The sequence below is a fragment of the Sus scrofa genome, chromosome 13, assembly GCF_054392235.1.
Source record: "Sus scrofa isolate SSC_HxYL_T2T_F1_AM1 chromosome 13, Sscrofa_HxYL_maternal_Yorkshire_Landrace_v2.0, whole genome shotgun sequence".
NCBI lineage: Eukaryota > Metazoa > Chordata > Mammalia > Artiodactyla > Suidae > Sus > Sus scrofa.
Window position 1 is genome coordinate 18,353,498 of NC_139395.1, and position 15,640 is coordinate 18,369,137.

The 15,640-nt window shown below is 40.0% G+C and overlaps 1 protein-coding gene across 6 annotated transcripts in view; it reads right to left on the reverse strand.

The window, feature by feature from the left end:
- Positions 1-15,640, reverse strand: part of RFTN1 (raftlin, lipid raft linker 1) — a 220,885-nt gene that overhangs the window by 133,553 nt on the left and 71,692 nt on the right. For all 6 annotated transcript variants that reach the window (XR_014825061.1, XR_014825062.1, XR_014825065.1 and 3 more), the window contains exon 3: positions 2,908-3,094. Coding sequence is in view for 1 of the 6 variants with exons in the window: in XM_021071357.2 (XP_020927016.2) it covers positions 2,908-3,094 (187 nt within the window). In the remaining 5 variants the exon portion in view is untranslated. The remainder of the gene's footprint in view (positions 1-2,907; positions 3,095-15,640) is intronic.

Genomic DNA, 15,640 nt, shown 5'->3' on the forward strand with positions numbered 1-15,640 from the left:
ATTCTTGTGAGGGGCAAATTAGGAGCTTGGGATTAATAGATACACACTGCTGTATATAAAATAGGTAACCAACAAGGACCTACCCACAGCACAGGAAACTATACTCAACATTTTGTAAAAACCTATAGGAGAAAAGAATCTGAAAAAGATTCTCTAGTTACATATTAAAGATACTAAAGATTCTTTAGTTACATATACATGTAAAAGAAAAGATTTTCATATATATATACATATATATATGTATATATATAAAAACTGAATCACTTTTCTGTACACCTGAAACCAACGCAACATTGTAAATCAACCATACTTCATTTTTAAAAAATGAAAATTAAAATAGGACCTATTTCACAGGCTGATTCTGAGGATGCCATGACACTTACAAAACCTGGACTCAGTGAGCGCTCAATAAATGTGACTTATTGTCATCCTGCACATTCTGTATCAGTGGGATCTAAAACCACTAGGGCTCCCAGAACAATTTCCTCTTGCGATTGACAAGAGATTGATCCACAGCCACTGGACATAAAGAAACCAATATGCAAAAAAAGGCAGACACTGAGAAAAGTTTCACTCTACAAAAAGCGTGGAAATTCTGGGCTTCAGCAAAGGCGGGCACGCGACCTTTCACTTCTATTCCTAACGCAGGTTGACACAGGCTGAGTGCCCAGAGCTCCATCGGCTGGGGAGAAGTGAAGAGCTCCCCTTGCCAGGAGAAAAGGGTCCGTCTCTGCCACACAGCCCCACGCCCCACAGCCATCCCCCCCGAGCTCACCAGCCAAATATCTGTCCAGTTGTCAAAGCGAGAGAGAAAGAAGGGCAGTTGCTCTATTCTCTATTTTTTTAAAACAGAGCACAAGCTGTCATTTCTGTCATGATAACTGGCCAAAAGACAGATCTGATTTCCATTGCCAGGGTCTCATTTTTTTATTTTTTATTTTTTTAAAGCTTTAATGACATATAATTGACGAATATAACTGTGAGATATTCAAAGTACACAACATGATGATGTGACACACAGACGTACCTCAGAGATACTGCAGGTTCTGTTCCAGATCACCACAAAAAGGAACCATGGCAATAATGTGAGTCACAATTTTGGGGGGGTTTCCAGTGTGTAAAAAATTTATGTGTACACTATACTGTAGTCTATTGAGTGTGAATAGCATTATATATTTAAAACTTCACATACTTTAATTAAGAATATTTCATTGCTCAAAAGTGCTAATAATCGTCATTTGAGACTTCTGGGAATCTTAGTCTTTTTGCTGATGGAGGGTCCTGCCTCCATGCTGATGGCTGCCGACTGATCAGAGCTGTGGTTGCTAAACTGCACTGGCTGGGCAACTTCTTTTTTTTTTTTTTCTTTTTAGGGCCACACCTGCAGCATATGGAAGTTCCCAGGCTAGGGGTTCAATATGAGCTGCAGCCACTCTCAATTTTTATTTTTATGAAAGCAGCAGAAACATAATGTGCTCTCTATGCCACTGTCATTGTTTTTGTGTTTTAAAATTTTTTACGTTGAAGTATTGATTTACAAGGTTGTGTTAGTTTCAGGTGTACAGAAAAGTGGTTCAGTTTTATCTCTATGCAAAATAGATTATTGTATATATTCTTTTTCAGATTCTTTTCCCACATAGGTTATTACAAGCTATCGAGTACGGTTCTCTGTGCTATACAGTAGGTCCTGTTGGTTACCTATTTTATATATAGTAGTATATATATGTTAATCCCAAACTCCTAATTTATTTCTCCCCCCACATTTTTTTTGTCTTTTTTTTTTTTTTAGGGCCCAACCTATGGCATATGGAAGTTCCCAAGCTAGGGGTCAAATTGAACCTGCAGCTGCTGGCCTAAACCACAGCCATAGCAATGCATGATCTGTGCTGCATCTGCGACCTACACCACAGCTCACAGCAATGCCGGATCCCCAAGCCACTGAGCAAGGCCAGGAATAGAACCTGCATCCTCGTGGATACTCGTCAGATTCGTTTCTGCTGACACAACAGGAATTGCCCCCCACATTTTTAAAACTATTTTTTTGCATTGAAGTATAGTTGATTTACAATGTTCTGTTAGTTTCAGATGTGCAGCAAAGTGGTTCAGTTATACACATACACACACATACTCTGAATTTTTCAAATTATTTTCCCATATAGGTTATTACAAGATATTGAATAGAGTTCCCAGTAGGTCCTTGTTGGTTATCTATTTTATATATAGTTGTGTATATGTTAATCCCAAACTCCTAATTTATTCTTCCCCATTGTTTTTTTCAAAACCGTTTAAAATTAATATTGTTCCTTCTGAAAAACCAATATCCATCTCTTTTCCTAATTAGACCCAATAAAAACATAAGCATAAGCATTCAACTGGGCAAGCAGTACTGAAACATATCATCCAAGCCTTGAAAATCACAATTAAGACCAAATCAATTACAGCACTTGATTCAGGTGAGTTTTGTTTTTCCTCCCAAGTGATAAGATGGGTTCGAAATTTTCAAGTATTTCTGGAGCTTGGGGGACAACATTAAGTTTGTATGTAGCCTTTAACCATAATTAGTGTGTTTTCTGGCCATGCTTTTCAGATTAACAGTATTATATTTTAATAGCTTCTTCATTCTGAGAATATACCTCCTCAAGGAGACATTTTTCAAGCTGAGTGTAATCCAGCAAATTAAAGGAAGAAAGGATGTAAATGCACTCCATGTATCCCATCCTGTGTGGACAGTCTCAGGACACTGTGAAACTACCTATCAAAGGGCAGAGACCCTGGGAACAGATGCAAACCTCTCCCCCCACATCCCCCTCACACACACTCCACCCTAACCCTCTCCTCTCCCCTCCTCCATTCAGCACACCTTAGGCGCCTCCTGATGCTAAGCCAACCCACCCCCAGGGTCCTTACCTGTCAGTTTTCTTGATCAGGATGGCCCTGAAGATGTGCTCGAGGGGTGTCTTCTTCCACTCATGGGTCGGCTGCACAAAGGGATGCAGAGCCACCAGCGAGAAGCCCTGCTGGTACAGCTCCAGCAGCTGGGCGGGCAGGTCCCTAAGGGAGGCAAGCCTCACAGCCGAGGCCCGTGGGAGCTCCGCTGGGAAGGCAGAGAGGGGAGGCTTGTCAGAGATCCACTCAAACTGGTACCCAGCCCCATCCGCATCTCTTTCCTCTTGCACCAGCAGAAAGATCTCTAGGTCCTCTCTTACTAAAATGAGTCTGTTCCCCGCCTAACTGCTGTGCTTAAGGCAACGTTAATTTCCTCAAGCTGGTTGATTTCCAATTGATCCATTGGTACTAGTGACCGGGAGGCTTAAATTTAGAGCCAATCTCAGAGATCATAGTGGAAAAATCACTTCCACCCCCTCAAAAAAGTTAAAAAAAGAAAGGAAAGAAGAAGAAAGATCAGAAGATAATGACAACTGCAGGCAAATGTAAAACTGTCAAGTGTGGCGTTCCTGTCGTGGCTCAGCAGAAATAAAGCTGACCAGTATCCATGAGGATACAGGTTCAATCCATGGCCTAGCTCACTGGGTTAAGGATCTGGCGTTGCCATGAGCTATGGTGTGGGTGGCAGACGTGGCTCAGATCTGGCGTTGCTGTGGCTGCAGCGTAGACCAGCAGCTACAACTCCACTTCAACCCCTAGCATGGGAACCTCCATATGCCACCAGTGCAGGCCTAAAAAGACAAAAAATAAAATTAAATTAAATTAAACTTCCAGGTGGCAAAAAGCAGCAGCAACAAAGGCCAAAGACAAACCGGATCAGCATTTCTGTGCCACTTAAGACAAAAGGGTAATTTCCTTAATTGGCAAAAAAGACAAAATAAAAAGTAGAAAAATGGGCAAAGTGTAGGACCAGGTAATTGTCTAAAAAGCATAAAAGGCTAATCAATATTTGAAAGGGTACTCAAATTAACTCAGCATTAGAAATATGCATATCAAAACAAATCAATGTTTTTCACCTATTTTTTTGTGTGTGTGTCTTTTTGTCTTTCCTAGGGCTGCACCCATGGCATATGAAGGTTCCCAGGCTAGGGGTCTAATCGGAGCTGTAGCCACCACCCTACACCAGAGCCACAGCAACGTGGGTTCTGAGCTGTGTCTGCAACCTACACCACAGTTCACGGCAATGCCAGATCCTTAACCCACTGAGCAAAGCCAGGGATCGAACCAGCAACCTCATGGTTCCTAGATTCTTTAACTGCTGAGCCACGACGGGAACTCCCACCTATTATTTTAAAATTTGGATTTCAAAAAACTTTTTAAGGGCAGGCAAGATTCAAAAGTCAAAAGATTCAAGAGTTGGAGTTCCCATAGGCCGGCGGCTAAAGCTCTGATTAGACCCCTAGTCTGGGAACCTCCATATGCTGCGGGTATGGCCCTAGAAAAGGAGAAAAGACAAAAAATGAAAATAAAATTCAAAATTCAAAAACCTGTGTCTTCTTTCCAGACTGATTCCCCATCTCTCAGGCTTTTCCCCTAGAGGCGATCAATATTATCTATTTTTTGGTATTCATATTAACTGAATTTGTACACAAATAAGTTTATACATCTCCCTCCCATTTATAATAATACTGCAATGAAAAATACCACCACTACATGATTTCACATGTGTTCACATAAAATATAGTCTACCTAAAAAAGTTAATTTTTAGATGTAGAATTGCCGGGCTCAAGAAAAACGCACCATAATTTTTTCAGATATTAACAAATTTCCTTTACAGTATAGTCGGGTTTACTTCCCACAATAAGTTACAAAGGTATTTCTTTTCCCATGCCCTGGCTAATCTCACCGTAAAAAAAATGATCCTTGTGAGGTGCTAATTTACATTCCTCTTATTTTGTATTTTTTTCTTCTTAAACACTTTATATTTAAATGCTTTTGTTTTGCCAACTGTTCATAATCTTTGCCTAGTTTTCTACTGGGTTATAGGTTTTTTTTTTTCTTATTGGTTTGTAGGAACTCGTTATATATTAGGAAATTCAGTTCATGTGATAACAATTGTAAATATCTTTCCCAATTCATTGTTTGTTTTTTGACTTTGTATAACATGGGTTTCCCCATGAAGAATTTTTTTTTTTATGACATTGAATTTATCAATCTTGGCTTCATTGGCTTCTGAGTTTTGTCACTGAAGAGAGATCTGGATTATAAAACAATTCTCCTGTGATTTCTTGTAGTATGTTTTGTCATTTTTTTTGCATGTTAATCCTTGGCCCATTTGAATTTATTTATTTATTTATTTATTTTGCTTTTCAGGTTCACACTCCAGGCATATGGAAATTCCCAGGCCAGGAGTTGAATCAGAGCTACAGCCGCCAGCCTACACAGCCACAGCAACGCCAGATCCAAGCAGTGTCTGCAACCTACACCACAGCTCACGGCAAGGCCGAATCCTTAACCCACTGAGAAAAGCCTGGGATTGAACCTGCAACCTCATGGATCCTAGTCAGGTTCATTAACCGCTAAGCCATGAAGGGAACTCCCCCCATTTGAAACTTACGTGATATGAATTCGACATTTCCCACCTCCTCCAGTTTATCCATTTTGTCCTCATTGATTTGAGACGCCACCTTTATCATCTATTATATTCCTGAATATATTTGTATATGCCTGTGATCTATTAATCTACTTGAAGAATTTTAGTTTCATATTATGTTTTAATATCTGGTCAGGCTATTTCCTGAATCTTCCTGCTTATTTTCTGAATCTTCCTGTTTATTCTTAATTTTCCCCCCAAATGGTCTTTAGAATCAGCTCATCAAATTCCCCTGCCAAAAAAAAAAAAAATCTTGTTGATATTTTATTGGGAGTGCCCATTGTGGCTCAGTGGTTAACGAATACAACTAGGAACCATGAGGTTACAGGTTCGATCCCTGGCCTTGTTCAGTGGGTTAAGGATCCGGCATTGCCATGAGCTGTGGTGTAGGTCGCAGACATAGCTCAGAACCCACGTTGCTGTGGCTCTGGCATAAGGTGGTGGCTACAGCTCCGATTAGACCCCTAGCCTGGGAACCTCCATATGCCATGGGTGCGGCCCTAGAAAAGACAAAAAGACAAAATAAATAAATAAAAATAAAACATATATTTTATTTGATCATGTTCAAATTATAGCTTAACTGAAAGATAATGGATATTTTCATCATACTACAAGTTTCCATCCAGGAACATGGCATGATGCTCATTTATTCAAGACTTCTCTGGAGTCCCTAGGGTGCATACTAAATTTTTCCTCACATAGATATTGCACATTTATGATGTTGATTCCTAGTTATTTTATATTTTATTGCTATTTGAATAGACCTTTTTTTCTCCTTTTACTTCAATGATAACCTGCATGAGCAAGAATGTTGGGGAAACAGTCATACACATTGTGGTTGATGGGGCTGATGGGGGGCTATGTGGTGTTTGCCTTCAGTTCTAAAAATGCAAATATCTTTTATCCGGCAACCTTGTTATTGGGTACTTTTGTCTACGGCTGGACTCATAAATTGTTTCTCAAGATATACGGGCAGAGGTATTCACTACAGGGTCACCGCAACAGCAAAAATCTACAGTCAAAGAGTTCTTCATTGCTGGAAGGCTAGCTAAACACTGGGACACCCCAGGGATGGATCCTATGAACTATTAAGAAGATTAAGGTAAATACATTACATACTGATGAAAACGTGCCCCAGATCCATTACTAAGAGACAAGGTGCCTACAAATGAACTTATGTATGAAACAGAAACAGATTCACAGACATAGAGAACAGACTTAGAGTCATCAAAGGGGGTGGGGGAGGGCTGTATTGGGAGTTTGGGATTAGCAGATACAAATATATCTAGGATGGATAAACAACAAGGTCCTACTGTATAGCGCAGGGAACTAGATTCAATATCCTGTGACAAAGCATAATGGAGAAGAATATGAAAAAGAATATATATGTATGTATAACCGAATCACTGCTTTACAGAAGAAATTTTAACACTGTAAACCAACTATATGTCAATAAAATAAATTAAAAACAAAAAACAAAGTAAAAAGAGACAAAGTGTCTACCAGTGTTTATCACTGAGACTCGTATAAAAAGTTAGAAGGATAAACATGAATAAAATTTTTTTTCTGGAAGAAATTACAAAAACACTAAGATTGGAGAGACTGGAAGGGAGACAGGAGGATGGGAAGGTGATTTTTACTTTATTTTGTACTTTCAGTACTAACACTAGCAACGGCAATCATTTGGGTGGAGGGTTTATGAGACATTTTTTATTTTCTTCCTTATATGTAAAAAATATTTAAAAGTTTTGTGTACTTTTTAAAAATGATGCATTACTTTAACACAAGCTTAAAAGCAAAATCTAGGGGTGCTTAAGAATACTCTTAACATCAGCTACTATAGCTCTCATTTCTATACATCAGGCAACAAATGTACAGGAAAAAAATTCTATAGCAATGATTCAGTCTAAAGCAAGTGTCCAGCATCCTGGAGAAAGCTCTATGAAAAACAGTGACAAAAATAAAGGCTGGCCAGGAGAGCTGAAAAGTATGCAATCTTTCCCTTGAAGAGTACATTCTAGATATGCTGCCAGGTAAGTCTGGAAATACCTGAAGGTAAGTCTGGAAAGAATGCTGACACCCTCCAACAGGCACAGAAACTGGTAGCCAGAGGGGCCCCTGCCCTGGACCCCTTGCTTTGGAGAAGGTTCCTCCAAGCCTGCCGCCCTGTCCAAAACCAGGGGTGGCACCAGGAATCCTTAGAAATGGAGACTCTTGGGCACCACCTCAGAGCTACTGAATCAAATCAGGGCCACCTCTCTCTTCACAGGCCCTCCAGGAGATTCAAAGCCTGAGGACTACTTTCTAGACAGTTTCCCTTCTCCAGGGAAACTCTGGATCTAAGAGCATGTGCCCACCTGTGACCAAGGCTGTGGATGTCCTTGCCCTGGCAGCTCAGGCCCACTGTGGGGGCGTGCACAAGCTTCTTCCCCAATGAATGTACCACCAGGTTCAAGACTGGGGGAGGTAAGTGAGGAGACATTGCTGCAGGTGCAAAATGTAAAAGATGCTAAAAATTCAGTAACCAAGACAAATCAATATTTAATGCAAAAGGTTAAAAAGTGAAAACTAATGCCAAAAGTCCCTCATGAACAAACTGTCAAAAAGTTTAATAAAGATTGATTTTTTGACCGGGAATCTGGGGTTAATAGATGAAAACTATTGCCTTTGGAATAGATAAGCAATGAGATCCTGCTGTATAGCACTGGAAACTATATCTAGTCACTTGTGATGGAGGTTGATGGAGGATAATATGAGAAAAAGAATGTATATATGTATGTGTGATTGGGTCACTTTGCTGAACAGTAGAAAATTGACAGGACACTGTAAATCAGCTATAATGGAAAAAATAAAAATCATTAAAAAAATTGATTTTTCCTTTTGCCTCAAGCTTGAATATAGCTGGCATAGCACTGTTACTCATCTCCTGTTTATTCTTTTAAAATGTTGCCTCACTTGCCTCACCCTAGTGCCAGCCCAGTCTAACATCTCTTGCAGTCTCATCCAGGGCACTGCAAATGACAGGAGTAGGTATGCAGGTTGTGCCACCAGGACCAGGGCCAGGAAATTAAGCAGCAACAGAATCAAAATGGCACACCTTTGTGTGGCTCAGATGCTGGTTGTTTTATTTTAAAAACTGAATGGATCTTTCATAGGAGTGTAAACCTTTCCGGAGGGTAATTTTATAATATCCATAAACCCCAAAAATACTATGCAGGAGTTCCCTCTGTGGCGCAAAGGAATCAGTGACATCTCTGCAGCGCCAGGATGCAGGTTCAATCCCCAGCCAGATACAGTGGGTTAAAGGAACTGGCATGGTCACAGTTGCAGCATAAGTTGCAGCTGTGGCTCGGATCTGATCCCTGGTGTGGGAACTCCACATGCTGAGAGGCAGCCAAAAAAAGGAAAAAAAAAAAAATACTATGCAGCACAAATATCCCTTCTCCTTTAATAAAACTGTATATCTATCAGCCATCAAATATGAGACCCTAAACTCAGTCTCCACAATTCTATTCAAGCTTGAGGCAAAAGGAAAAATGTTTCAAATATTTCAGACTCTTATTGCTACCATAAAATAAGCCTGTACCAAGATTTTGGTAATTTGTATATTCGTTTCCCCTGATGCATCATCTTACAAATAAAAAAATATGAATGAAAGCAATCAATGAGTTTAGAAGACTGGATTCCAGAAGCAGCTGTGTTCCTCACTGGCATCAATCCTGGCATGAGAATGGTCAGTTTCCACATCTAAAAGGAGATAACAACATTGGCCTGTCTTCCATCACAGAGCAGTTGTAAGAATCAAGAGATGATGCACGTGCAATCAATAAAGCTCAAAACAACGGAGCTCAATGGCACCAGCCATGGGGGATGGAGCACTGGTCACGGGGGGACTGGTCAGCTGCAGACACTGATGACAATACTATGCTGTCCATCCAATCTTCCCATCCCCACCCAGACCCCTTGGCCTCCCCGCTCCCAACTGGTGCTCTAAAAATAGTAGCCAATCAACCACTTTATAGCTAAATGCTTCCTGAATAAAACATAACATCTTTTAAATTTTTATCTTAAAATCCAAAGATGTATTTCCTGTCAAAACTCAGCGATTTTATGGCTTTAATTTTTGGTACACATGCTGTCAAAGTAAGTTGAACTTCACAGTTAAAAAAAAAAAAATGAATCAACAGTCTTATCACAATAAAAAAGGTACCCCATTGTAAATATGATTAAAGGACTTAATTTCATGTTTCTTTTGGAATCTTAACCTAAAAAAAAAATCCTGGATCTTATAAAGTGAACAATCCCCAAATATTATTACCAAGAAAACAAATGAGGGAACAACTTCTCTGTTTAGATGAACATACCAATTGTGGCTTCTTGGTTTATTTCTCACCCACCCATTAGAATAACCTCTCTGCTATTTTTGTTTTGTAATATTTGCCTGATTTTACAAATTACGTAACCTTGGGCAAGTCATGTAACTCCCGCCTCATCTCTTGGGTTCCTCATTTTTATTTTTTTTAATTTTTTAATGATTGTTATTTTTTCCATTATAGTTGCTTTAGTGTTCTGTCAATTTTCTACTGTACAGCAGAAATGCATGAACTTGGAGAGCAGACTTGTGATTGCCAAGGGGGAGGGAGTGGGATGGACTGGGAGTTTGGAGTTAACAGAGGTTCCTCATTTTTAAAATAAAGACCCTGAGCAGGCAACTCTGAAAGCAACCTCCAACTTTAAAAAGCAATATTTTTATTATTTCAAGTTGTAGACTGAGGTACCAGCTTCTCCCTAAAAAGCGTCCTTGGAGAATACGAAGGAGCTGAAAGAGCTCCCCCACACCAGAACCAAAGTGAGAATAAAGAACAACCACACATGCAGGTGGGTGGAGAGGTGGAAAGAGAGGCAGGAACAGAATCTGTTGCTGGTTGGCGGGATAAAAATCAGTGCTGAAGACAAGGGACATGGATGAGGCTGCCTTGGCCAGTGTGACTCTCCTGTCTGAGGAAATGTCAACCGTTAGGGCCCCGAACCCATTTGAAGGTCACACATTTTTCTACTTTCCAAACTGCCATGTTTCACACACTTCATTCTAGTGATCAGTCTGCAATCCTGGGTCCAGACTGGACACCCCCATCCACCCACTCGGGACACTGTCTTCACCCCACATGGGGACGTATCTTGCTGTCTGCAAAGCCCAGTGCTCCAGCTGGCTTCTCCCACCAGCCTGGACGGGGACAAGGTGTCATGTCATGACCTGTACAGGGTCCAATACATATCCCAAGACCAGGAACTGGTGCCCCAGGGCCCAGATGGATAAAGTAAGCAAGAGACAGAGCCAGAGGAAGAACAATGAACATGGAAGGTCCATTTCACTAGGAGGTAGCACCGAGTCCATCTAGACAGGTTAACTGCCAATGGGCACACAGGCCCAGTGGTGCCAGAACTTCCCACCTTCAAGAAGACAGACATATTGATCCTAACAGAAACCCTTCTAATCTTTAGATTTGGCAAGCAAATCCAATTTTATTTTCAACCCCGTATGACCCCTGGTAGGTTGCAGAGTCAGGCTGAGGCATTTGATAAATGTGGGAGAATGGATGCCTCATGCCTTTCCCATTCCTGGTGGCGGCAAGGTCCAGGGATGGCGTGACCATGGCTCAGGCGTTGCAGAGTTTGCCAGTGTATTCACTCCCATATCATCATAACTTATGTCAAAGTCTTCAAGGATACATCTGAAGGTATTTGACACAGGACTTTGTTTTCTAATTTCAACCCCCTCACTCCCACCCTCGCCTATACTGATGTAGTCATGAGCAAAGAGTTTAGAACCACATAACTAGACTTCAAATCCCCTGGAAATCTTATTTTTTCATTCAGTGACCAATAGGAGACTTTTTTTTTTCTTTTTGGCCATGCCCACAGCCTGCGGAGTTTCCTGGGCCAGGGATCCAACCCACAACACAGCAGTGACCCAAGGCACTGCAGTGACAATGCCGGATCCTTATACCCATTGAGCCACCTGGGAGCTCTCAAGAGGAGGCTTTTTAAAAATCAAAGCACGAGAGTTCCCATAGTGGTTCAGTGGTTATCGAGTCCTACTAGGAACCATGAGGTTGCGGGTTAGATCCCTGACCTCGCTCAGTGGGTTAAGGATCCAGTGTTGCCATGAGCTGTGGTGTAGGTCACAGACGCAGCTCGGATCCCGACTTGCTGTGGCTCTGGTGTAGACTGTCGGCTACAGCTTAGATTAGACCCCTAGCCTGGGAACCTCCATATGCCGCAGGTACAGCCCTAGAAAAAGACCAAAAATAAATAAATGAATAAAAATCAAAGCACGGAAAGTAGTGCTGGAAAGGTATTTTGGTGAGCGTGAGAGTTCTAAGGTCTTTCAATATAATCACTTTGTTTTTCTTTCAGAAAATAACTCCATATAACTACATAAACCATTATTCTAGGAGATTAAAAAAAAAGAAAAGAAAGGAATGAAAACAAGGGGAAAAACATAATCCACAAAACCACACATTTCTTAACACTGCTGGGATTAAGTACATTTTGCTTTTGCTATGACTGTATTTGTTTGGCAAAAACATTCTATTCCCTAGAAACGAAGCCTTTCAGATATCTGCAGAAGAGCCAAAGCAATGCTTCTGCTACTTCAAACTTCATCTTGGGAAAGGTACTAGCTTCCAACACAAGAACGAAACAGTGGTACACAGTGACTTTACATCTCACTCAAATCTCTACAGCAAGCGATGTATGCAGAACAGCAACAGCTACTAGGATTTTCCCCAGCAATCATATGTGATTTTAATCTACTTATTCAAAGTCGGACTGTGCTTCTCTAATTGCACCCACTAATGGCTCTGTCAATACACACAAGCCCAACTTGAGACAGGAAGACACCATCTTTCCCCTGGGGCATTTCCCTTCAGGTAAAGCTGATAATAACTGTTCAGCCAGATCTTTTTTTTTTTTTTTCCCTTCAAAGTTCCTTCAAAGCCACCATTTCTATACCATCAATCTGCCTGGATTTTGCAATAGAACCAATTTAGCGAAACCCTAAAACCAATCATTTTTCCATGTGCGGTTTTTCATTGAATAAGTAAGGAAGAGGAATTCACTTTTCAAATAATGTTTGCGGTCCAGGTGTTCTGTGTTGTTTCTCAATCTGTGGAAGACAACTTTCATTTGAGGGCTTTTCAAATTCCGATTTCTGTCATCTTTTTATCAAATTAATTCATGTTTCAGGAACTTAAAAAAAAAGGAAAACATATCCAGGCTCAGGCCATCAAGTCATTAAAACACTATTTCTTCTTTTTTATTTTGTTAATTGGAGTGAAATTCACTTAAAATAAAATCAGTCATTTAAAGGTGAATGATTCAGTGGCATTCAATACATTTACACACAGGGAATTAAAGGCAATATTTTGTAATGATGTACAAGGGAAAAGAATCTGAAAAAGAAATGCGTGTGTGTACATATATATAAAACAGAATCACTGTGCTATTTATCTGAAACTAATATGATGCTATAAATCAACTATACTTCAATAAAAAATAAAATAAAATACATTCACCTCTATCTAGTTCTAAAATAAGGAAACCCCAAATCCATTAAGCAGTTATTTCCCATTCCCCTCTCCCCTGGCCCCTGGCAATCACCAATCTACTTTTATAAAACACAATTCTTAACACTTTAACTAAATCCTGGATAAACTCAAGAGGGAAAGCTCAGTAAGACTAAAAGCGCTTCCTCAAGCTTCCATACACCTAAGATTCTACAGGTCAATCAGGCAGTAACTGACAAAGCAAGAGATGCTCATCAGATGAGTTCCTAAGATGCAGGCTGCAGGACCACAGATGCTTGGGAAGCATCAGACTTTCAAACTGCTGGGACAAAAGGGGAAGGGGAGGAGTAAAGTTATTACTGGTTTGCTTGTGATTCCAAAGGGTTATACCCAGTTACTGAATTACACACACACACATTAACATACTATAAAAAATTCAATGAAGAGGTGTTTGCAAGGAGAGTGAGTGCTCGAATAATTCCTATTGGCGATACTCATCGATCAAACCCCAGAGACAGCATGATTGCTTGCCTCATCCTACCAGTCCACTTTGTCAGAGAAGACTTAGGCTAAGAGTCATCTAGAAAGCTTTTCAAGAGACAGCAGGCACCACGCTGCTTAGAGCTCACAGTGAGGGTACCCAAATACTAAAAAGCAACCAGCTAGAAACTGAACCCAGAGTATTAATAAAATATTTCACCCCTTAAAGGTACTTTTGATAGAGATGAGAGGACATGCAGGATGACCAAGTCTTCAGAATTTCTAACCAAACTCATCCACGCCAAATCCAAGACGAGCTGAGTGTGAATCGGAAGGGAAGCTCGTGATGAGCATTTTCTGCCGTTCTCCTAATTGAGCAAGAGAGCGTGAGAGCTGACACTCCTGGAAGTTCTCTTTTGATTTTGAGAATACAATAAACTGATTGCATCAAAGACCAGCCGCTAATGAATATGTGCAAACAATATGGAAATGAAACTATTTAGAATGTAAATGGGACCCTAGATGGATTTCTATGATCAAGTCTCAAGACTCTGTATAAAAGTAATCAGCACTGAAAATACTCAGCCCTGGAGATGTGGCTAGTCCACACAGCATGAGCCAGCAGTGTACAATGTACACCAGATTTCAAAGATGAGTGTGAATATAAGAGTATAAACTATCTAAGTGAAGATTTTTTTTTATTGGTAACACATTGAAATGCCAATATTTGGGATAGATAAGGGTTAAACAAAATAGATAAAAATTAATTTTACCTGTTTCTACCTGTTTTAAATGTGGCTAATGGAAAATTTAAATATCTGTGTATGAGGCTCACATATATTTCCACTGGACAGCACTGTTCTTACAATTACCAATCGCTTGTTTCATAGCATTTATCACAATTTTTAATTACACAAATTATTCTTTTAACTTGTGCCTTTCCTTCCCAAGATATGTATGTTCTTATTGCCATTTTATTAATTGCTTTGGATTTGTTTTTGTTGCTCTTTTTTCTTCCCTTCTTCTCTTGTTCTCTCCTCTTGTGGTTTGATGACTATCTTTAGTGTGTATTTGAGCTGATTTTTATTTGTTTGTGTATCAATTGTGTATTTTTGGTTTGCAGTTATTTTGAAGTTTTGATATGATTCTCTCTATATATATGAGATTGTTTTAAGTGCATCTCCAGTGTCCTGCATTTGTACCCTCCACTTCTCACGATTTCTGATTTTGGTAGGATAATTGCGCATGGATGCTTTCGTATTTTTACTGTATATATATCTTTACTGGTGAGCCTTGTCATTTGTGATATTTTTGTTTCTGGTTGCGGCCTTTTCTTTTCTGTCTAGCGAAGTTCCTTAAGCATTTGTTGTAAGGCTGGTTTAGTGTTGCTGAATCCTCTTAGCTTTTGCTTATCTGTGAAGCTTTAGATTTCTCCTTCAAATCTGAATGGAGAGCCTTGCTGGGGAAAGCAATCTTGGTTGGAGGTTTTTTCCTTTCTTCACGTTAAGTATATCATGCCACTCCCTTCTGGCCTGCAGAGTTTCTGCTGAAAAATCTGCCAATAACCTTATCAGGGTTCCCTTGTATGTTATTTGTTTCTTTTCCATAGCTGCTTTCAATATTTTCTCTGTCTTTAATTTTGGTTAGTTTGATTAATATGTGTCTTGGGGTATTCCTCCTTGGGTTTATTTTATATGGTACTTGTTGCGCTTCCTGGATTTGAATGAGTGGTTCCTTTTCCACGTTAGGGAAGTTTTCAGCTATTATCCCTTGGAATATTTTTTCTGTCCCCTTCTCCCTCTCTTCTCCTTCTGGCACCCCTATAATACGAATGTTGGTGTGTTTAACGTTGTCTGAGTTCTCTGAGACTCTCTTCATTTGTTTTCAATCTTTTTTCTCTTTTCAGTTCCACATCTGTGATTTCCACTAAACTGTCCTCAACCTTGCTTTTTCGTTCTTTTGCCTCCTGTATTCTGCCGTCGGCTGCTTCTAATGAATTTTTTATTTCAGTTATTGTATTTTGCATCTCTTCTTAAGTTTTATATCTTATAT